At 41.9% G+C, this 23,537-nt stretch overlaps 6 protein-coding genes across 10 annotated transcripts; 3 read left to right on the plus strand and 3 right to left on the minus strand.

The window, feature by feature from the left end:
* Positions 1–393: 393 nt before the first annotated feature.
* On the plus strand, positions 394–4,644 carry LOC104419984 (uncharacterized protein At4g06598). Of its 3 annotated transcripts, none has more exons than XM_010031835.3 (5): positions 394–568; positions 1,548–2,255; positions 2,855–2,930; positions 3,049–3,175; positions 3,903–4,644. In XM_010031835.3, exons 2-5 carry the CDS (start codon positions 1,567–1,569, stop codon positions 4,130–4,132), a joined length of 1,122 nt encoding a protein of 373 aa, XP_010030137.2. In that variant the 5' UTR covers positions 394–568; positions 1,548–1,566; the 3' UTR covers positions 4,133–4,644. The 3 variants fall into 3 exon arrangements, with proteins under 3 accessions (XP_010030137.2, XP_039157867.1, XP_039157866.1); XM_039301933.1 differs by lacking the exon at positions 394–568 and adding an exon at positions 766–787; XM_039301932.1 differs by lacking the exon at positions 394–568 and having other exon boundaries at positions 794–2,255.
* Positions 4,645–5,319: 675 nt separating this feature from the next.
* LOC104419985 (COBRA-like protein 6) lies at positions 5,320–7,942 on the minus strand. Of its 3 annotated transcripts, none has more exons than XM_010031838.3 (6): positions 7,808–7,942; positions 7,611–7,690; positions 6,684–7,149; positions 6,311–6,464; positions 5,798–6,075; positions 5,320–5,715 (listed from the first exon to the last, which is right to left on the minus strand). In XM_010031838.3, the coding sequence occupies exons 1-6, from the start codon at positions 7,872–7,874 to the stop codon at positions 5,429–5,431; spliced, it is 1,332 nt and encodes a 443-aa protein (XP_010030140.2). In that variant the 5' UTR covers positions 7,875–7,942; the 3' UTR covers positions 5,320–5,428. The 3 variants fall into 3 exon arrangements, with proteins under 3 accessions (XP_010030140.2, XP_010030139.2, XP_039157865.1); XM_010031837.3 differs by having other exon boundaries at positions 5,798–6,078; XM_039301931.1 differs by lacking the exons at positions 7,611–7,690; positions 7,808–7,942 and adding an exon at positions 7,341–7,448 and having other exon boundaries at positions 5,798–6,078.
* A 1,850-nt stretch (positions 7,943–9,792) lies between these two features.
* On the minus strand, positions 9,793–11,361 carry LOC104419986 (serine/threonine-protein kinase-like protein At5g23170). Its single transcript, XM_010031839.3, has one exon. The coding sequence runs from the start codon at positions 11,294–11,296 to the stop codon at positions 10,244–10,246; it is 1,053 nt and encodes a 350-aa protein (XP_010030141.1). The 5' UTR covers positions 11,297–11,361; the 3' UTR covers positions 9,793–10,243.
* Positions 11,362–13,362: 2,001 nt separating this feature from the next.
* On the plus strand, positions 13,363–14,519 carry LOC120288095 (cx9C motif-containing protein 4). Its single transcript, XM_039301439.1, has 2 exons — positions 13,363–13,536; positions 13,947–14,519. The coding sequence occupies exons 1-2, from the start codon at positions 13,451–13,453 to the stop codon at positions 14,062–14,064; spliced, it is 204 nt and encodes a 67-aa protein (XP_039157373.1). The 5' UTR covers positions 13,363–13,450; the 3' UTR covers positions 14,065–14,519.
* Positions 14,520–14,727: 208 nt separating this feature from the next.
* LOC104419987 (WEB family protein At3g51220) lies at positions 14,728–15,618 on the minus strand. The gene has a single exon (XM_010031840.3). The coding sequence runs from the start codon at positions 15,541–15,543 to the stop codon at positions 14,833–14,835; it is 711 nt and encodes a 236-aa protein (XP_010030142.2). The 5' UTR covers positions 15,544–15,618; the 3' UTR covers positions 14,728–14,832.
* Positions 15,619–16,675: 1,057 nt separating this feature from the next.
* On the plus strand, positions 16,676–20,873 carry LOC104430234 (uncharacterized protein At5g49945-like). Its single transcript, XM_039302653.1, is given in 8 exon segments — positions 16,676–16,726; positions 17,526–17,613; positions 17,655–17,939; positions 17,942–18,130; positions 18,838–19,148; positions 20,080–20,194; positions 20,197–20,282; positions 20,366–20,873. Coding segments are annotated over 8 exon segments (1,356 nt in total). The 3' UTR covers positions 20,597–20,873.
* Positions 20,874–23,537: the final 2,664 nt, after the last annotated feature.

Raw genomic sequence — 23,537 nt, forward strand, 5'->3', positions numbered from 1 at the left:
CTTAAACGTGATATTGTCCCGGTTTTTTTTTTTCCAGAAAATCAAAACATTAATTTGTTTTCCAGAGAATTTTCCAATATGTTGGTATTGTACGATTTTATAATTGGTGATTGATGTTTTCTACGAGCCCAGGCTTATCTCCACTCCTAGGATCATTGGACCAGAAGAAAATGAGAGAAAAATAAAGCAAAAACAAAAAAGGTCAACCATCATGTCATCTATCAGCTCGAATTTTACCAAAATTCAGATTTTTCTGGAGAATATGAATAATCAGACTTCTCTCCCACAAAATTCGCAATGCGTTTACTGAAATATAAATAATAAAGGAAAAATAGAAAAAAAAGTAGTGCTTTTCTAGTCCAGCCCAGCCACCCCGATTCAACCCAGAAAGGCCAAAGCTTCGCAGCACACACACACACACACCTCCCACGGAGAGAGAGAGAGAGAGAGAGAAGGGAGCAGCTTCTCGCGTCGTTCGCACATTGCGTTCCGAGATCTCAGAATTCTAACACTCCCCACCCCCACCCCCTCTGAAAGGTTGGCATTTCGCTTTCCATCGACGGCAAAGGTGGTTTTGCTTTTGGGATCCCAAATCGAATCTACTTCCGTTTTTCCTATTTCTTCGCTCAATTCGGTGAAAATCGGCCCTCGGTCTTTGCCATCATCGCACATTCCGGACGCTTTGCTTTGCTTCAATTAGTAACTTTGGTTTCGGACCCCCGTTCGTTTCCTTTCTTGAGATGCACGTCATCATTTCTTCCCTTTGGGACGCTGACGAATTGGGGGGGTGATGAATTGTTCTTTTTGTTTCTCTTTTGTCTTCGAATCTGACTAGTTTTTACTTTGCGGGAGCTGGGAAATCACATGGTTTGCGTGAATTTATAATCGCGGTTTGAGGATCTACTATTGCTTTCATGGGGATAAGAGGGTTTGAGTTCGCGCCCGCGTTGCCAGCTTGAGAATCTCCAGCATTCCTTTCATTTCCCCGATTTTGCACGGGACTTTTTAGTTCTTTTTTGGGCTCTTTTAAGGACTTAATTTTTTTTTTTCCATGCTGCTTTGACATCCCGAATTTCTGTTTTCTGAAGGTCAGTTACTTAGGAGTGCCTGTCAGTCCAATTACCAATTTCGAGCTCATGATTTGTTGGTTGGCATTTTGTAGATATAATGGGTATCACTGAATTCATACAGCTTCTTTCTTGTAAATGACTTTTGTGTGTCTAAGCTCCAGCTAGTACCTCTTTAGTGAAGTTTTAAAAATTTACCTGAAGAAATAACCTGATGCATTTGTCATAGTAAGTTTCGGAGCCATGAAATGGATACTTCCCTCATCTCTCTTGTCTTGTTGTAGGAGAGTCTTTTCCATGAATTTATTAATGAAATACTTGGCCTTGCTAAACTTGCTCATGCATAGGAAGAAACTTGTATTGATTTAACGAGAGAAAGATCATGAAGGGTGGTTGGATTCTTATTTCTTGTCTTCCACTCTTTAAATGGTCTCTTAGTATTAATTTGTGGTATTGGCTTTCTGCTTTGTTTATTGATAGGGTCTGCTTCTAGTTGGCTATGGCGAATTCCAAGGGGACAGCAAACATCAGAAATTTGATGTACTCCGGGAGACACCCTTTGCTGCCTCCCAAAAGTCCATTTCCCAGTGTTTCTTCATCATATGCTGATCACATGCCAAGCGCAGTTAATGGATCAAAAGCTGTGCAGAAGCCAAGGGACAGTTATGTGCACCACCAACGAACATCCTCCGAGAGCCTTGTAATGGAGGAGCAACCATCCTGGCTTGATGATCTACTCAACGAGCCCGAAACTCCTGTCCGAAGAGCTGGTCATCGGCGTTCATCAAGTGACTCCTTTGCATATGTAGACGTAGCTAATTTTTCTAATCTAGATTATGCAGCTCATGATGAATACACTTTAAAAAACATGGTATCGGTACCTTCTTGGGGAGCTCAAGAGTTTGATCACTATCGAGATAGTCGTCATTCTTCTTTCCATCCAGAAGCAAGCCCTGTTAAGCAGAGTGGTAGGGTTTGGGAATCATCTCTGACTAAGGTTGCTCCCCCCAGTGGTGTGACTTCTGCACTATCATATTCCTCGCAAGAGATGGATAGGGCTCCTTCTGGAGCAAGTGAGAAGCAATATCAGGTTGAATCCAATTCCAATGATTCCAAATCTTCTGAGAGAAGGGACAGTTCACATGCCAAGCCTTCTGCATCGGAGACTGATACAAAACGTGCTAAACAGTATGCTCTTCACTCTGTCTATAATCTGTTTGTGTACACAGGCGGGCCGCCTGCTTGCCTTGTGCGCACATATGTCACTCTCTGCTATATGATCGGTTTATGAGTCTTACAGTCCATTTTCTTCATCGTTTTTCTGATGGTTTTGCCAGATTAGTTTTGGATGGATGATGAACAATTCAATTTTATCTAATTACCATTAATAATGTAATAATAGATTGCTGAATAATGTCCATGTGTTGCAATATAATTATGTTTTCTTTGCTTTGGAGCAATTCTTAGTTGGTTTAACATTCTTGATTTTTACCTGCCTTAAAATTAATATGTAGTCCAGAAGTGCCTATTCTTCTGGGTTTTGTCTGGCTATTTTATGGCCGATGTTAAAGGTTGCATGCTATTTATATTGCAAGGAAAACGCTTGTGAAAATGTTGTCATAAATCTATATATGATAACTGTGAATGAAGCCTTACAGTTGCTATGATTAAGTTAGTAGATTCTCCCTATTGGAATAGAGTTCCATGATTAGGTTTTGAACCTGTACCCAGTTATTATCATCTAATGGTTTGTTTGTTATGACAAGGCCGCCAATTTGTCTTTGTAGGCAATTTGCTCAGCGTTCACGAGTGCGAAAACTTCAGTACATTGCTGAATTGGAAAGGAATGTGCAAGCTTTGCAGGCAAGGCCCAGTAGAACTTGACATGCTGCATTTCTCCTGAATTATTCATGCCCAAAGCGAAGAATGCAGATAACTGCAGGATTCCTAGATTTTAATCTTTCTATCTGTTATTATGCAGGCAGAAGGCTCAGAAGCATCGGCTGAGCTTGAGTTTCTCAACCAACAAAATCTCATTTTGAGCATGGAAAACAAAGCCCTAAAGCAACGATTGGAAAGCTTAGCTCAAGAGCAAATGATAAAATACTGTGAGTGTCTTTTTTCTCTTCCTTAATGTTCTTGATGAATAGACTTATCATTCCGTTTCCCATTTCCGCTGCTTTAAATTCTAAAATGGCGTTTTCACTGCTTAAAAGTAGTTTGTTTATTGAACAAGAAACTTTGGAAACTGATCAGGAAATTTATCAACTTTAAGTTAGTAACCTAGTGTATTCTGGACATTCTGAGAGGTTTGAACATCATCAGATAAGCATGTTAATTAATGTATTAATTCTGCACATTTGTGAGTGAATTGATGCAGTGGTATGATCATTGTGCTGTCATTGCTTAATTTGGAATTAGCAAAAGGAACTCACTGAAATCATCTAGACAACTTTGCAACCTGAGTTCTGAACTGTGGTGCAGACAGAAATGAACACACTGAGCTGATTTGACAGAGATGGATGTGTTAACTAAGATAGATTTGTGGGGCCACAAAAAAAGAAATTGAAAGGAAGGTTGATATATAGTGAGAAGATGTATTACCTATGAGACTATAAGAGCCAACTAGGATCACTTTTTTTAGTTGGGAGCCACTTTGTGGTAACTGGCAAGATCCCAATGCTTATTATCTTGTGGAGAAAGGAAGATTTTCATGTGAAGACACTACCTCTTTAGTAGAGAAGTGGAAACGGATACTTTTTGTCACATTTTATAAATCTTTGTTGTATCTTGTTAGTCACTACTTCATGAATATAACATCCAATCAACATCCAGTGGAGCATGAGGTTTTAGAGCGGGAGATAGGAAGGCTAAGAGCACTGTATCAGCAGCAGCAGCAGCCACCGCAACAGCAGCAGCAGCAGCAGCAGCAGCACAAGCAACCGTCTTCCAGTCTTAGACGCACCACCAGTAAAGATCTTGATACACAGTTTGCTAATCTCTCTTTGAAACACAAAGATGCCAATTCTGGCCAAGACACCGTGAGTGGTCCACTGCGCACTTAAGTTGTGGTGTCCCCCTTTTATCATGCCTCCATTTGGATTTGCTTGTGTCCATGCCTTCATGCCCGTGTTGGATCTAAGTTGTGCCAGGAAAGCATAGGCTCCTAAATCCTGGCATCATCTCTCCCCATTACGTGCTCTCCTTTACAACTCTTGAGCCTAATCTTTGACTGAGTAGTACCTTGAGCGCCTGGTTGTCATGGCTGGAAACTCCGTTCTCTGGCTGCTGATATACCTGAGGTGGTTACTTCAAACAGTATGGAAATGCACTTGCTCCTGTATGTTTACCTAACTGTAGTTTTTGTTATCTACTCCATTCTTCTCCAACAAAATTGCGGCTGTTTGTAGAATTTAATGTAGTAGGAAATTTCCTTTGGGCTGCATAGATGTGCAATTTTTTGTAATGCAAGATGGTGAGAAAGCTTTGTCTGAGCAGTCTATTAAGTCAGTATCCTGTCTTCAATTCTGATTTGGCTATGGAACCACATATTGGATATTCATCACTTTCTCCATCTCATTTATTCCTTTGATTTTTGAATTGGGAAAAAGACACGGGAATTCTATCGGGGGTGCCTTGATAAAATAAATTTTCTGAAAGAAATCAAACTGTGAAAATTTGACTGACTTGTAGGAGTAGCTTAGCAGTCATGTTTATTCAGTAATCACCATCTTCTCTGCCAATACTCCAACAGTGAGAAAGATGTCTCTGTGCAGTCTTATGGTGCAATGGAATTAATATGAAGCAGTAAGGGGCAATTGATGAAAATGGAAGGAAGAACATGAAGATGATGCATTAATTATGTCCATTATGGATACTGTCAATCGTATATGCACAGATTTTGTTTGTGCTAGTGTGGCGGTATATAAATGACCCTATATGAGATCAAGATTTCTAGAGGTAATGAAGATTCTTTTCCTTCAACGTAAGAAGAAAATTCAGGATGACAACGGTATTTTTCATTAGATAAGCATTTCCATTAGCATGCCAAGAACATTTAGAAGAGGACGATTCACGCTGATCAGATGGAATGTTCAACTTCTTTTTGGTAAACAGAGGTGATTAATGGAGAAGTGGAAATTTTGTTCACTTTGACTTAACTGCATGAGGCTTGGCAATGCTTTTTACACTTTAAATTGCAGAGGACGGTTACTTTGCAATATGGTGGTAAAGACTTCACAGATCTGCTCGGTTTGGTCAAATACATTTGCCATTTAAGAAATATGGACCTAGATTTCCTCTGCACTGTGAGGAGCTACAATTTCAGGAACAACAGACAGAGCTTATGGGGTCAAGAGTTACTAGAACGCAAACATCAGGAAGAGAATACAAGGAATTATTAAAAGAGTGAATCTGAAAAATGAGGTAGTATGGGCACTACTGGGTAGCCTTGGGTATTTTTCTGGAGGTGGCATTACGCATTCATCACCATTGAATGAAATCTTCCTGGGAAAAGCCCACCCTTCTCTGAAAGTGAACATTGTCGCATCTTTATTCAGTAAAATCTCCGTCTGCACATTCGCGTCATCACCTGAGTGCAGTAGCATGTCGTTGTAGTACTGGATTCCCCAAAATATCCCAGTATCGTCTGGACCAATTTAATCGCAAAAGATAAATGAAGTTAGAGAAAGCCAAGTGCCTAAATAGGTCGTCGTTGTTCAATTACTTACTGATGGTTCCATGCTGATCAAGTGGCTTGTAGTTGAAGCTGAAAACTTGGGTCAAGCTTCGGAGGTTTGGATGCTGCATCACCAGGCTCCACTGAGAGTAGTTTTTGGCGAAGTTAAAGTTGCTGATTGTTACTTTCGCTCGCCAATACTCCCGGTAACTTTGTTTCACGTGCCAGTGAACCTTTATTGGGCACATGTGCTGCGAACAACTTACCAGTGGCGGCAGTTCTTCTGTCGCATCGTGTGGTAATTGGAGTAATGACGGCACCTTGCTGGAGCTGCTGTTTCATAAAATGATCAATGGTGGAAGATATGGTTGTAAACTAGGACTCAGTTTGGGACTGCTTCAGTGGAAAAGCAGGTTTCAGATCCATATTAAGAATTACATTAAGGCCAAGGAAGGGGTTAGGAATTTCGAAAAAAGATTTTACATATATCGAGTTATATAGATGATAGCTGCAACATGAATAATCAAATGTCAAACTAAATCCAATACTCAAGACTGGGGCTTACTTGGTGCAACGTGTACCCGGTAATCCTTGACAGCGACAGCTGCAGGTGGGGCAAGGAACAATTGTGGAATTGTAGAAGGCCGAGAGGGAGACACAGCACTTGGGCGTTAGCGATGCTCGAAACTGTGAGAAAATGCAAGTCACGTTCCAGGTGCCTACATCAAAATGACCAAAACGTGTGTCACTAAATGTCCAGAACTACGGAATTGCTCTATCCCCGTAGCTTCGCTCTGGATATGCGTTAAACAGAACATTCCTCTTCATCTTTCGATTCGATGCCAGAATAATCTGGCAGTTTTCTCTCCCTTTTGTTGGCTGACGAGATCATAGAATCACATTTTACTCAGATAGGGATGTCCTCATCAAGTAGTTACCAATTGCTTGTGTCCATCGACGACCACTATCGCTGGGAAATCGGCTGGGAGGGACTTCGAGAGGAGGGCCACAGGTATACCCAGGAAGCTTTACGGTGAAATTTGCAGGAATTGAGTACGCTGATGGGGCATGGCCTGCGTCGAAAGTTGAAGCAGCACCAACAGTCATTAGGAAACCTGCTCCGTACTTTGAAGGGTCCTGAATCAAGGAGGATAAGATCCCGCCCTTGCAACAATTGGCCACTTGCATGTTATAGGGAGCTCCTGGCAGGAGATCAACAATAACCGGCTGCTTCTCACAGGAATGAGGGAGCTGGCCTTTAAACCTAGAGCAGTTGCCTTGCAAAGTAGCCTCTGCCCCAAACATGTTCCATATCACCTCATCCCCGATCCACGTCCAACTCAGTCTCCAACCCGGTGGCTCCACGTGCCGGAACAGTTGGTAGTTGAACAGCGACACCTTCACCTGCAAAACAAATCGGGTTTTGGGTGCAACGAGACCGAGTTTCGTTTCAGTGCAAGTCTAACATCCAAATGGAATAGTTTTTCAGGCAACGTATCTAGTAGGGTTATTCGTCTACATATTTCAAAACCCTCTTAATCATCTCCATTATAGATAGAAACAGATGGATTAATCCTGCACAAGAGAGAGCCCACCTTCCAATTCGAGTCATTTACTCACGGTTAATCAGATTCATGATGAACCAAACATTTCGAGGACACAGTGGCCCAACAGGCATCAAGCATCTATTGAAGGAGGTAAAAAGTAAAGGGAAAAAAAGGACATTCACCCATTGAAAGAATAAAATCAATCTGATCTTTTTTTCAGAGCCCATTCCATGATGTGTCGTCAACAAGCGAGAAAGTGTTTTCAAACTTTTCATGCGTGTAACGCAGTATTAAAAAATAAAACAACGAAGACCTTACATCGTAACTGGTATCTTCGCTTTTCATGATATCCCATTTGATGGTTATATTCCCGTTCGGATCCAGTGGATCATACCCATCTGCAAACGAAAGGAGCCCATAAGTTCACAGTGCCACGCTATGTCTTCTCGATGAAGAAGAACAAAAGAAAATTGTGAAAGAAAAATGAAAAAGTGAGACGAGCAATCTTTCCTTACATGAGAGCGGAGCGAAGCTCACGAGACACAGAGTCATTATCAAACCCAACATCAAAACCAAACCCATCGTGACGTTTCACCCACAAAAACCTCGAGATGATCGAATCCCTCCTTCCTTTCCTTTGCTGAATCCTGATGACCATTCAACAAAGCTATCAGTTCTTTCTAAGCGATGCATTGAACATGGGCCACAGCCATTTAGCCAATATTACTCATAAACCGCATGCATTGACTCTCACCCACGCACGCATACACGCTATCGATGTAGGTGTGATGCTGTGCCAGTGACACTGAATTGTAAGTGGGTGTTCACCGTACTGAGAAAGGATTTTTTGTGTTAGGGTTGCTGGAAATGAAGGGTGAGACGACAGGGTTCAATGCCCTATTTTTATGGGGGGTTGCGTAGGAGGAAATGACAGTTTGATTTGATCAAAGGAGGAAAGTCTGAGAGAATCAAGAAAATCCGTTTTTGGGATTAACAGCTCATGACTGCCAACTCGTCTCTCTCCCCCCCTCCTCATTAATTGCCAAATTAATCTTCGCTTACGGTTGCCCATTGACCATATCTTGGTGTTGTGACTTTTTTCACGCTGTTATACGATGTATAATTGGTACAAAATTTTCGAATAGCCATAGTAGGTGGTGAATGACTAGATCAATTCTCAGAAACACTTGAAACCTCCACATTGTCCTCAACAAATGGTATGAAAACATGTGCACCGCATTCCCAAAGTAAATATTTAGTCGTTTGGATTTGAAATAGGATAAAAATAGAATAAGGTGAGAATTATTTTTTGTTTGAAAGTAAAATTCCATTCATTTTTTAAAATAAACTCAAGAAGTACATAGAGGCTTTTAAGTCTAGCAAATTCCAAATAACCACCAAACAAAATAAATACCGGAATGCAAATAACAAAGCATAGTCTGTAACTAGAAATTTAGGTTCATATCTCAAGAATAGATATGTCATCGTAAATGTTCCACGGTCGATCACTGAATCTTGAGATTCAGTGATGATCACATGTTGAGATGGTATTTTGACAATTGAAAATGAAAAGGCGTCTAAGGACATATGTGATAGAGAGGTGGTGGAGAGGATGACCTATGCAAGCTTGCATGATGATTGTCTTTAGACTCATTTTCATTCTCAGTTGTTGAAACACGATCACTCGCTAATGACAATGACCAATGATGGTCGGAGGTGAGCTATCTCGGTAGTGATCCTCTCATGATGGACTATCACCTCATTTTTGGAAGATAAATAGGATTCGTTAAGTTATTTAAATTTTTTTCTATCCAATCCGGATTTATCCCGCCTCTTGTTTCGGATTTCTCATTTGGCATTTTATCCTATTTGAAGGACGTCGCCACACACCAAATAGAATATGCAGCCTTAATACCTCAATATTGTCCTAAAAAATTAGTATTGAAACATGTGCACCGTATTACGGGTGACTGGTTTTGGTTTCCACGTATACACAGTTTCTAGCGATTCTTGGCTCAATTCCCAAATAGAATTGAGAACTGGCTTACGTTTTTGTGTTGCGTAAAATTTCGTATTTTTATAATAAAATATAGAAGTTGTATCATCTCGCTACAAAAATATGGATTGGTGTCAAGTGGCTATGTTATTTGTTTATGTTGAAGGCTAGTAGCTGATTCTCGTTGGGTGTAAAGCTCTTTTTTCCCTTAAAAAGCTCGATTCGGTCTGGTTCTCATGTTGAACCGGACCGGTACTCACCCCTCCACCGTAAACAGATCTCTTGCTCCGGGAGCGACACAGCTTCCTTAGGCCGGTTAATTGGTTTGATGAATCCTTAATCTTGATTTTGGATTCTCCGTGAAGAAAGTGTATAGTATCCGGCTGAAATCAAGTATGCAAGGTGTGGATGACCCATAACAAATTAACATGACCCGGCAGCTGATTATGCAAATAAATTTGTCGGGTGGGAAAGCTCACAAGCTGAACTTCTCCAAAGATGGAGTTGGTACCAAAACCACTCAAGTATTTCTTGATATAAAGATCACAAAACTCTTTACAGAGACAAAAGGCATGGATCAAAAATAATTTCTATTCTTGGGACTCCAATTCAGCCCCTAATCTATACTAATAAAGCCAAAGGAGAAGGGAGTGAGGAGGACCATCTCAATCAGCAAGGAATGACCGGGCATCTCACTTTAACATATTCTTCCCCTTTAATTATCATTTTTTCTGCCTCCACCTACTATTTTGGGAATCTTGTGCTTGTACTACATGCCCCGCAGGCTGTGAGGTTGATTTCCATTTCGTCCCCGCTTTGACCAACTCGGGTCTTCCAACTCACCCCCGAGTCATTGCCCAACTCGCTCGCTCGCTCGCTTCTCTCTCATGGATGCCATGATCGTTCTCCTCCTCCTCCTAATGCGACGAGCATCGCCCAGGAACATCCTTTGGAACTACACTTTCCCACTTAGCATGTCTCCCTGAATCTCTCCTTTTTGCGCTCCTGGTTTTACCAAAGTACTCGTGTTGCATCTTCTAGCATGTTTTCGCCACCTCTTCAACAAAGCTAGGCTCCTCCACGGGCTCAACCATGCCGGTACCCGAACTCGGTGATGGGGGAGAACTCTTTCCATCTCCATGACAATTTCCGAGACAGACGGTCGAGAGCCTTCGTCGGCCGCTACGCAACGTCCCGCGAGGTGGACCATGTGCCTGAAGGGCACTGCGCTGGGCAATGAAATTCTGGGGTCACAGATATCCATCGCTCTTTGCCCTTCTAGCAGAGAGATTGCCCAATCGACTATTGAGGCCGTTTGCTTCGACACATCCATGGCTTTCCTCCCACTCATGATCTCCAACAACACAACCCCAAAACTGAAGACATCGTTTTTGCGGCTCAACTTGCTAGGACAGGTGTAATTAGGGTCCAAGTACCCGATAGTACCGGCCGGCGAGTCGAGCCGGTCATCGCTGTCCATCACGGCGAGCCCGAAATCGGCCAACTTGGCGTTCCACTCTGAATCGAATAGGATATTGGCGGACTTGATGTCCCTGTGGACGATGAAGGGCTTCCTGCCGTGAAGGGACTGGAGCGCACGTGCCACCTGGAGAGCGATCCTCAGACGTGCGGGCCATGTTGGCGGCGGGGCACCATTGGCAGGAGGATGGAGCAAGTCGTGGAGAGAGCCGTTGGGCATGAACTCGATGACCAGGACCTCGTTGTGTGATGGGTCCTGGCTGGTTCCCAGAAGCTTTATCACATGATCAGACAAAGAAGAAGAGGAGTTGTCAGGGTCAGCAAGTGATGATAATATGCGTGTCTCGTTGTGGAGCTTGGAGTTGTCGTGGAGGGCTCGGAGGGCGAGGGACAGTGTCTTGACGGCGATCACTCGGTCGTCACCGAGAACGCCTTTGTAGACGCATCCATGGCTGCCTTTTCCAACGAGCCGGCTTGGGGAGAAGCTCTCTGTCGCTTCGACCAGCTCTTCATACTTGAATTCCTCCATGTCAGGCCCTTGTACATGTCTAGTCCTCGATTTCTTCTTGGGTCTGCGTTTGTGATGATGGGGGAGGGGGGTTGTGGCGGGGCGAAAAAGAGGTGGGGATGGTTGGGGATAGTGAAAGGGTAGCCTACTCTTCGTATCGCGGTGGCGATCAAAACTAATAAAGGTCAGATCTTTTTTGAAGTGGAGAGGAAATAACAGTAAAAAGAGACTTCGGGTACATGAAAAGTATAAAGGTGGAGGAATACATGAATCATTGAACAGAGTAAAAGGTAGGCAGAAAAAGCAGGGCGGGGTGTGCTGAGCTAAAAGGGCTCTGCTCTGACGAGGACCGGGATTCTCTTCTCCAGATATTCTATACATGCCCACTTTCATCTTCATCCCCCTCTCTGTCTCTCTCCATGGTGGTCATCATGTGCAGATGTATCTTTAGCTATCTCGATTACATCTCATCTCTCGTGTGATTGAAACTCTTCAGATAGAGTTAAAAATATAAATGTCAAAGAGAGGAAATGAGAATTCGTGTATATGCTTTATGAAATGGCTAAGTAAGGTAACAAATCAATCAATATATGCACGATTAAAGAAAATATTAGCACAATCTTAGTACAGAAAATTACAAGAATTATCCTCATTATTTCAAACGACAAAGCTCCTAGATTTGAAAGATGATACGATCTGTAGCTGCCGGTGCATTGCAACGTGTTGTTTTTAGTCATAAATCTCGTCTCCTTTTTCTTGAATATTCAAAAAGGGGTTAGCAGTTAGCACACGATTTTATCCCATTGCCTGATTTTCAAGAATTTTTAGGTAAAGACTTTGAAACTCTTGGAGATTGAAGGGTTCTTAAAGAAAGAGGAAACACTTTTCTTTTCAAACAGCCCACGTTGGGCATTAGTTAAATAGCATACACAAAGTTTGTCGTTGGATGAAGAAACTTCATAATCAAGATGAAGCGGTCCCTTTCGCAGGTAACTAACGCAACTTAAAGATTATGATTTTTTTCGATCTTAAAATTTTGTGGGTTACGATGAATTACTTTAAAGGCTTGAATTGCGCGATTTAATATTCAAATAATTTAACAGATGGGTAAAAAATAACACAAATTTATCTATGCCCAGATATCATGATATTTTCATGAGAGCGATGGGCAGAACTTGGATGAATCGGACATGTGTGATGCCGTATAATCTGCTGTCGATTTGAATAGGAACGATAAGATTGGGATTTGCGTAGATTTAAGCCTAATCATCGTCCCAAAACCCCACTTATTTAAGGAGGTAAAAAGAGGATGAATTAAGGATGTTTCGTTTGAAGATGGACAAAGTGAAAGCCACAAGTTTCTCTCTTACCCTCAATACCTAATCCTGGTTTATATTTTCAAACCCAAAGAACAAGAATTTTTGTTGCAACCCCCTAGTTATCCTTATCCAGACAAATAAACCCTAGACTTTGACTAAATACGCAATGTCGCCACTGAACTTTTAATTTACTCAATGTGATCAATGAATGTTATCTTAACGTGCAATATTGTCCATAAAATTTTAATTTATTCAATATAGACAATAAAATTTTGATACAATATTTCTAGTTTTCGAATTATATGGAAATATTCAATGTTGTCCATAAATTCAAATAAATGAAAGAATAATATTGAATATTTTATATAATTAAATTATTAAATTGAACATGTATAACAAAGTTCAAGCATCATGTTAAACAAATTAAAAGATCAAGAACGATATTGCACATTGAATTAAAGTTGAAGAATCACAATTAATAATTTAAAAGTATGGGGATGATATTGAGGAACTATTTGTTCCATCTTCCTCATCTTTTTTAAGTATTTTACTTTAAACGGAGAGGTAGCTTCTTGGATCTGGAGGCACCTTTTGGGCTTAGCGGGACAAGCCTATTTTCGTCATTAGGCCGTACATAAGTCCGGTAATGTGATGTCCGGGTCAGCGAAGAGCTCGGCCTTTTGCGATCCGATCCGAACCCGACCCGATTCGATGTGATCGAATCTAATTCGAAGCTTCTTCACGCGGCGGCACTCGGACTCGGTTCGGTTGCACATCATGTTATAGATCGATAGACAAAACAATTCAACTCCTGAAAACTCTTTTTACCGTCTTTGCCATTTTTTGCAAGGGATCGATGGCGCAGCCGAGCAAGGAGCCGTGCAAGAAGGAGGCGTGCGACATCCAAGCCTGCCTCACCAAGAACAATTTCATCCCTCAGAAGTACGTCTTCCTCTTCACGCCCTTTCTGTCGAGTCACGTCATTCGATTGCCTCCCGTTCGTTTGTGCATTTTATTGGCGTCTCTCGGGGTGATGCGTTCCTCGATTGCGTCCGTGCTGGATTGATTGCAAATGCTGCGATGATTGCACCCGTCCGCCGCGCTGCGCGGGAAAATTTACCATGTTCGTTTGACATTCCTCGCGTCACAGGGCGTGAAGCGGTCATGGGTACTTTTCGATACCGTGTGTCTCTGTGTTTCCCCTAGCTGAAACCCATCGAGTCGAGTGCTTGGGACCGCTCGCTTGCCTTCTGTGTTTCGCTGGGATCATGTGCCGAATGTGTATGAAGATGAATGAATGCTCGTGCTTCAATCATATCTGAATGGGTGTCTTATATATGCATGTTGTTCAGGTGTCTGAAGTTCATCGAGGCGCTGCAATCTTGCTGCGAGCACTGTGAATACAAATCAACACACTGTGCTTCTGTCTCTGGCCTTTTGAAGCAGAAGCCTAAGTCGAAGGCTAAGTAAAAGAGCATGCTGCCTTGGCTTCCTTTGTTTTGACTTTGGGCAAATAAAGTTCTCGTTTTCGCCCTGCAACATATTGGTACACTATGTGATTGGGCAACTGTTTTGTCGAGAGCAGTATCTAATAGGGAAAAGCTGGATTTTTTTCCTTGCATAGCGTGGTGGTCTGAGAAGCAGTAGCCATGAGAAGTTTGCATTCAGTTACGTCTTATGAGAACTGAGCTGTCTAAATAGCACCGCTGACATGTTTGAGCCTGAGGATGTCATATGTCATGAAATAGGGAGAAATCTTCTTTGGATTATTTACTAACCAGATGTGCCTGTGCCTGTATATGTTTGAGATTCTTCCCTGTACCAGCATAAGAACTACCGCTTCCTTTCTACATATTTTATCATGTAGGAAGCAAGTACAGTTGGATGTGGGACAGATCAATGAATGGATTGTTCATCTCTCTCTCTCTCTCTCTCTCTCTCTCTCTCAGTATTGCCATTGCATACTTCTGAACTAATAATGTTGAATTATCTGTGTGCGTGTGGATATACATGTCTGACAAGTCTTTGTCTGCACTACAGATATGATGGTAAACTGATTAGTGATTGTGTCGTGCTTTTTTGATCCATTTGAAAAGGAACTTTTGTTTAGTTCATGTATATGCTTGCTTGTGATTCTTTCCATAAAAGACGATCATGAGATTAAAAATAAAAAGTCAACAACAGTTACAGCAACTCCAATGAGAAACTGGGTTTCCAACATCATGAAGATCTACACACTCAATTGAAAAAATTAGGCGAAGAGTAGACAGGCTCATGCAGATGAGTTGTGGGAGATGTTTTCTTCCTGGAAAACCAGTCTCCTACAAGTGGAACAATAGGCTTCTTCTTCATCATTTTCTTCTCCTTCATAGACCCAGAGTAGTCCCCCTTCTCGCTGATACTCAGTATCTGAGCCAAAGTGGGGGAGTTCTCCATCCTTATCACCATCTCGCTTATTTTCTCTTGCTCTTTCATGGCATCAGCCTTGATTCCCCTTTCAAAATCAGTTGATCTTCTGGTCACTGCAGCTTTGCCTGCAGCAGCAGCTTCAGCTTGAGCTAACCTTGACATGTTCTTGTGCAGCTCAGCGTTCAGGGAAGCCAAAGCGACCTCTGTTTCCGATCCTCGCTCCTTTAGTAACTTTAGTTCCAACTTTGTTTCTGCAAGCTCTGCTTCGAGTTTCTTTAGGTTATTGCTTAAACCGTGCTGCTCATCCTCAGCTTCTTCTCTTGGTGGTAGTTTCACCATGGGACTGGGTGGACTGAAACTCCATGAGGTGTCTACCTCTGGTTTGGGGCTGTTATGAGGCTTTGGGGAGTACATGTCGCCAGCGAGAAGTCGCTCGCCGAAAATGGCGACGGCTTCCTTGACTGAACTGAAGGGGCGAGAAGTATCGACATTGGAATGATAGTCAGTAGGAAGCTTTTGGCAGAGATGTTGGTCTTCCATGGCTGGGGTGAAATGAGAATTGGTTGTGAGGAGGATAGTTTATTTGATGATCGGTCAGGGTTTGGGTTGCTTTGCTTTTACTTCAATACTTGATATACAAAGTGAAAGAGAGAGATGGGCAAGTGGGAATTTGTTGTTTCAAGGTTAAGACAATATCTGAGTATGGTGCTGGGTGAGGACGACCATTTATCTACTAGGCCCCTTGTTTGCAAACTTGGTTCGAGCTAATTCCTTTATGATCACATCCTTGTTATCAGCTTCCTTGTAGTAGTTACAACCTTAACGTTGGATCCAACTTTACACGAAGATGCAGTGTTCAGGTGATACTTGGGACTCTTTGCGTCCTTTATGAGGTGAACAAAAAACATTCCAACCGCCACCTCTCTCTCTCTCTCTCTCTCTCTCTCTGTATTCAAGTATTGTTGATTTAGCAGGAGTACAAAGCCTTTGGTTAGGTATGAGGTGATGACTTTGTGATGCTGTTTGCTTGAGAGTTTACAGTCGAAGATGATTTTCATGGAACCTTTGTTCATCTATCATTCATCTTTCCCTTCATTCTTTGTCCTTGTGGGATGGACCTTCCAGAAATGGAGTAAATCTTGTGGGAGGAGAATGGCTTTACTCAATGTTGGCATTAGTTTGCATCTTTTTGATGAATTGCTCTTGTTTCTTGGTAACCCGGTTGGATCTTCTTTTGTTTGCATTGCTGGCTCGTGCAGTGCTGTTTTTCTTGCTAATCCAGATCCAAGTCCTTTCGCGACTGCTCAATCTACGTGCAAATTCATTCTCTTCCCTGCCATTGCTGTTTTTCTTGCTAATCCAGATCCAAGTCCTTTAGCCACTGCTCAATCTACGTGCAGATACATTCTATCCCTGTTTCTTATCCAATGAATAAAAACTTGGTAACCTGCTATGAGTTACCCATTGAATCACTTAATCCATTGGACATTAAGTTCTATTTGTACATGCGAATACCTTCGTTCAAACTGCAAGATGGCGAATTAGATATTTACCGTCCTAAGGGGTGTCGATCGAGTCGGCCGTAGATAGTTGAATAGATGTAATTTAAGCGACCATCAGCAATTTTTCCTAAAGGTGGGTAAACTTGACTTCAAGTCGATGAATTACTGCGATGAACTTTTTCACCGGCGATGCCATGATTATGCCTCTTGAAATTAGAAGGGTTGATGGCATGTCCAAATTCTAATTTGCAATGTATAAACACATCAATTACAGGGCCTTTTCGTTGATTAAGTATTTAAACTGACTTAAGCAATCGTTTTTAAGAAAATATTTTCTAAATTTTCTATTTTTCATAAAACAAATGGAGCAATAAAATTTGCAAAAGAATTTTGAATGATGTAAAAAGAAATTCTTGATTGATGCTGTTAAGAAAAGCGTCACTTAATACGTAAATATGTGACTTCAATTTTATCTATAAATTCTGAGCTAATTTTTGTTATGACAAGATAGAATTACTTTTTGTAGTAACACTTGGAAGCTTTGGATGATCAAACCTCAACTCCTACTGTTCATGATTTATTAGGATTACGACTTTATTTTTTATTTTCATGATTAAATCTCTCTCAAGAACAAGAATAAAGAAATCGGAAAATATTTTTGTATCAGATTATTCGCTAATTTAAGGTCAATACTATATTACGAAACTATATATATATATATTACACACCATAATTGCATCTATGACGTTTTGCACAGTTTACCTTTTCTTGGGCTTCCTCTCTTCGTAGGCGACTTTGATAATCTCACTCCTCCGGCCGTCACCGTCCTCGGACGATCTTCTTGTTCCGCCATCGCTGCCATCCTCCTCCCCTCTCTCTCTCCCCCCGTCTCCAATGGCGAAACCACCAATTGCCTCGCCTCTCTCTCCTCTGATACGCTCCCTCTCTCTCCTCCTCTTCCTCTCTCTCCTCCTCATCAATCTCTACTCCTTCGAATCCCTCGCCGATTCCCATTTCGAGGGCTTCGATGCCGACGAGGAGGACGAGTCCTTCGACTCCCTGGAGTTCTCCGATCTCCGATCCCCTCCCCTGACTCAGTCCGAATCGCATCCTCCGCCTTCTCCCCCTCGGCCCACTCCGAACCCGAACGTGTCCCGACTCCGGATCCGAATCCGATTCGCGACTCGGACCTCCCGACTCCCTCTCAGGATCCTCTCAAGCCCTCTTCCACGAGCTTTGATTTCTGGGACGAGGACGAATTCGAGGGCCTTCCCGTCGTGGAGCAACCGGCGGACCCCATCGAAGTTCCCCAAGATGCCGCTGGGCCTATCAACCCCAGCCCGGACCTCAAGCCGGCGTCGAAAGATAAGCCGACTCCGAGATCTTATACCGTGGAGATTGCGTGCGTAAGTTTCTTGGTGATGTTCGGGATCAACTTTTTACCGGGAAGCGCGAGAATGAGAACATTGCGCTTGCTTGGGCGACCAAGTTTGCGACGAAGGATTCCATTTTCGAGAAGAATTTCAGCTTGTTGGGTGTTGGGGAAGGAGATGACTCGCCCCTTTTGCTCAAAGAAGGGCAGAATGTATTCAAGTTCTACGCGAGTGGGCGAAGGTTTTGCCAAGGTATGCCTGCCTGATTTTATCTAGATGGAATTGTCCCTTCTTTTGGTTAGCTTGGTTTGATGATAATTGGTGCATATTGGATAGGTGTTTCTTTAGCCAAGATTTTTTTTTTTTTTTTGGGGTGGGGGTGCGTTTCCCTGATAACTTTGTTGAAAATCTGGTTGCGTTCACTTTGAAATTTTAACTGTCAAGTGATACCTGAGCTTTTAATTGTGGCCTATTATTGCAAGAACAGAACGGGAGTTTCTTTTCTTTTCTTTTCTTTTCTGTTTTTGGTTGTAATAATATAATTTTCTCTCCATTCAAAGTCGGGGATTGTTAGGCCGGAACAAAGTCTCACGGTAGTTTGCTTTTCCTCGTTAGTTTAGTTCTCCTAACTTTTAGGATGTTAAAGATCATTGGATTTGTGATGTTTCTTGTTGCTATGGAGTCAAATTTAGGAGGATCGGACTGTTTCAGTTCATCCCCTTTCCTTATGGTGCTGAAAAATGCTGGCATAATGTTAGAACAAAAAATCCTATCCAACTTGAAGCTGTATGGTTGCAAGTAGATATAGTGGAAATTTCCTTTTGTTTTTTGGTTGCATGTGTGAAATTTTTGTGGGAACTTGGAGACAGGGCAAGATTCGATCGTCATAGCATGGTGCATTTGAATTCTTTTCAATTTCTTTAACTTGTTCTCATTGATGTGGAATGACACTTTGGAAGGTCTATTGGCGACTATGGAGTTGAAGAGCAGGCATGATTTGATATCGAGGATGTACAATCTGATTGTGCCATGCCGTGATGAGATTACTTTTGAGGTCTACATGAATGATGATGCCATGGATCATGTGATTTTTGCTGTGGCAAAGAAGAAGGCAGCTAAAGGGATGCAGAAAGAAGTGAGGGACTTGCAGAGATTTGCGGGAATGTTATCACCTCCTGGCGGGAGGAAGTGGGTTGCTGATGAGTTGGCAGTTATTTCAGAGTCCAAGGAGGTTGCTGGGGATTTGATAACAGAGGCGGTGCTTGATCAGGTTGGTCTATGCTTGTTATTTCTTGTACTGATAGAATTTACCTCTTCGAAGTTCAACATATACTGAGTACAACTGCAGTTGCTTGACTGTTTGACTGAGGGCATGAAATTGCTTTGGTTCTTTTGGCTGTCAATTTCATTCCACATCAGTTTTAATTTTCCTCCAGGTGGAAGGTTTTGAAAGAAATTTAATAGTAATTGATGATGCAGGTGTGTAATGATTTTGCGGCCTCTGCCTCTCATCTGATTCTTTCTTGTTGTTAAAGTCATTATTGTTTTACATGTATATGTTGATCAGAAGAGTAAGATGGTGATTTCCAGATGTCTTGGAATAAACCATCACTTGGCCTCCTCCGTATCTACTATTCCTCCGTCAACATATTTGTTAGTTCTACGCACCCCCAAGATTGTCAACTTTCTTGCAAACGATACAAAGAAAGATTTCTTGTATTTGTGGTCGCAACATCTGATTGTATTCTTGCAGGTCTTTGTATCTTTCTTATACAGAAAACCTGCTTGATTGCTAGTTTGATGACTATGACATGAATTGCACACTCCTACTTATGAATTGTTACACTGTATTTATCTTGGATCTTAAAATTTCACTTTTTTATTTTTGACCAAGTTCAATTCCCAAATCTTTCTACATGCAGTTTATGAAGTTGTAAAAATTGTAGTACTTTGTCTATTTCCTTGGCATCCACAGTCTTACTTTTCGATCCTTTAGTGATGGAAAAAGAAGGGTATTTCCTTATCCACATGAATCCTCTGTTCTAGTCTGCCTGATTTTGGCTCATTCTGTTTCTTGATTCTGTTGCATCATGCTTCACTTGGTATCCCAGGTCTATGTGAATGGGGACATTATCTTCATGACAAACAGTTTATGAGGAGTCTGAACTTTTGCTCATGCGGGAGAGCTGTTATTTATGCAGGTACTGGGGGATAAGGCTTTTGAAAAATTTGGAAAGGGTTTCATCTCCATGCATTTCTCTGATCAGCACTCTGCTGCTCACAAGAAGGTGCTATTGTTTAAGTTTGCTCTCCCAGATGCCAACACATGGCGGATATGACCCGTTTGGTGGCTCTTATACCATATTACATCGATCTAGTCGGGCGTTACAAGCTTAGTTCTCAGGTGAGCCGCAGGCAATGGTTGATCTTATTGATGAGTGGTTCTGGTTAATTCTAAAGCTGAAGTTTGATATTGTGCACATGCAGGCACGGACCAAAACTGAAGCTGCCAGATCAAAGGCTTTCCAAGAGGCATATAAAGAACTCCATAATGCCAGGCAAGAAGCCATACAGAAAAAGAAGGCAGAGAAAAAGAGGATGTCGGAAGAGACTGAAGCAAAACTTAGTGCAGAGTCTCTTCGGAAGAAAGAAGCTAAGGAGCGTGCTCGCCAAATGAAGAAAGCAATGCCAAAGATGAAGATGACCCGCGCTCACTAGATTCTTGAGCCAATCAATCATCGGTCTACGAGTTCGCTATAGTTCCTGGAGCATTTTCTTTAAGCCCTAATCTGTTGCTGTCCTGTACTCTAGTCTCTCATTTTAGCCGTCTTTTCGCTTTCCCTTTGGATCCAAAGGTATCAGGATTTTATGCTTTGAAAGTTAGTGGAGTAATTTCCTAGGTGCGGACACTTTTGAAACGGGTCTGTTTATTTCGTGTAAACTGCTTTTTGGTCTTAGAAGATATTTTGCTAAAAATAATTTTGAAAGATAGACATCCTCCGCGTGGTGCTTTTATGCAAGCGGAACTTCGGGAGAAAATTTGTTGCACCGAGTAGAGGTGTTAAATGCACAACCCATTTATGCTTAAATGGATTATTAATGGGTTAATCTTTATTTCATGAAGCACTCATAATGGGTTTAAATGGGTCAAGATTAAGATATATGAGTTTTAAATGGGTTAGTTCTCTAATCCGTTTATGATCAATTTATCAACTTATTAAAAAAGAACCCATTTATTTTCACTCAAAATCTCATTATCTCTTCCTCCTCTCTATAACTTTACAATTTTTTTTTTTTTATAAAAATCGAAATTATAATCATTTTTTTCATAAAAGTCGAAATTATAATTTTTTTTTTTTCTTTCTTCTTCCTTCGATCATCGATACGGTGATGACCGCGACCGGCCAGGCGAGCCTCGAGCTCTTTGGTGTCAAGCAAGACTCTAGCCTCACCGTCGATCAAGCGAGGCTCTAGCCTTGCTAGATGTGGCAAGGGGCGAGCTTGAGCTCGCCAATGTCCGACGAGGCTTGAGCCTCGAGCTCGCCAGCATTGGGCGAGCCTTGAGCTCACTGATGTCCGGCGAGGCTTGAGCCTCGAGCTCGCTAGCATTGGGCGAGCCTTGAGCTCGCCAACGTCCACTGAGGCCCGAGCCTCGCTAATCGGGTGAGACTCGAACTCGTGGGCGTTGGGCAAGGCTCAGGTAAGGGGCAAGCTCAAGCTTGCCGGCGTCAATGAACCGAGCGAGCCAGCTCACCTATGGCTGGTCACCGACCGTCGTCGTGGTTGGCGGCCGGCCAAAGAAGAGGAAGAAGAAAAGAGAAAAGAGAAAAAGAAAATTTTAAAAAATAATTAAAATTATCCATTAAATTTGTATTATATAAAATCATGTTATCAATACAATTTTAATATATATATAAGCTTTTTTTAAGTTTCGTTAAATAGGTCGAATATGGATTGAGTATGGGTTGAATTGGGTATAGGTCAAAAAATTTATACTACAATAAATGAGTCATAAACGGGTTAAATGGCTCGATTTGGGTTGGATCATTTAGTCTGAGGATGGGACACAAATTTAACCTAACCCATCCTTCATGTTTAATAGGTCTACACCAAAGGACAGGCTTGGTTGCAAATTACCGATAATTGCTAATCGACCTATCCTAGGAGCAAATTTTTGGCTAGTGTAGCAGGATGGTCCGAGTCTTTATGTGTGTTTTTAGGGGTATAATTACCATTTTGATTGGCTAACATCCCTCATGTATTCTCTTAAATTGGATCCTTTGATATGGCTATTCCCATTAATTGGGTCGCTTCAGGTTTAGGCTTGGTTGCAAATTACCGATAATTGCTAGGGTAAAATAACATGAGGGAAAATTGTTCAGAAAGTCGATTTTACCAATTAAGTCCTAAAATTTTCAACTTTGCCAAGCATAACCCTTGAATTTTTTGTTAATATTTTTTTTATAGATCCAAGGGTCAAGCCAGCACTCCCTCTTCACGTTGGCTCATGATTTGGGTGTGAAATTGTTAAAAGAATTAATTTAAATATAGATATACAATTCACGTCCATTATAATTCATTTGGATATGGTTCATTAATTTTTCAAACTAGTAAGAACGTAATGTCAAACAATTAGTCATCTTTAATTTTTCCCATTGGTTATTCCAAGGGTACGAGCAAAAATGGAATGGCCTAGGACAAGGGCTTTCACTTCGTCACAAATGAACGCTGGGCTTTCACTTCGACAAGAACGAACGCTGGGCTTTAGCCAAAAATGGAATGGCCTAGAACAAGGGCTTTCACTTCGTCACAAACGAACGCTGGGCTTTAACTTCAACAAGAACGAACGCTGGGCTTTAGCAAAAATGGAATGGCCTAGGACAAGGGCTTTCAATTCGTCACGAGCGAACGCTGGGCTTTAGCAAAAAATGGAATGGCCTAGGACAAGGGCTTTCAATTCGTCACGAGCGAACGCTGGGCTTTAGCAAAAAATGGAATGGCCTAGGACAAGGGCTTTCACTTTGTCACGAACGAACGCTGGGCTTTCACTTCGACACGAACGAACGCTGGGCTTTCACTTCGACACGAACGAAAGGGTTTTCACTTCGACACGAACGAACGCTGGGCTTTCACTTCGACACGAACGAAAGGGTTTTCACTTCGACACGAACGAACGCAGGGTTTTCACTTCGACACGAACGATTTCACTTCGACACGAACGAACGCAGCGCTTTCACTGTTCGCCCCCATTGCCTCGATCATGGCGCCGAAGCGTCACACTGAAAAGCCATCTAGCTCGCACTCCGGCAGCTCCAGCAAGACCAGCAAGACCGGCAAGACGGAAGAAAAGAGGTAAGTTTCAACATTTTGCTTTCAGATCGCTTTGATCCGCGAAGGTTAATTTCCACATTTTGCTTTCGAATGCACGATCCAATCGTAATGCTAAGTACGATTGTTTTCACGATAATTCTGTTATGAGCTGATCTTGGGTAGTGGCTTTCACGATAATTCTGTATGAGCTGATCTTGGGTAGTGGTTTTCACGATAATTCTGTTATGAGCTGATCTTAGGTAGTGGTTTTCACGATAATTCTGTATGAACTGATCTTGGGTAGTGGTTTTCACGATAGTGGTTTTCACGATAATTCTGTTTTGAATGG

The sequence above is a fragment of the Eucalyptus grandis genome, chromosome 9 (assembly GCF_016545825.1).
Source record: "Eucalyptus grandis isolate ANBG69807.140 chromosome 9, ASM1654582v1, whole genome shotgun sequence".
Lineage (NCBI taxonomy): Eukaryota > Viridiplantae > Streptophyta > Magnoliopsida > Myrtales > Myrtaceae > Eucalyptus > Eucalyptus grandis.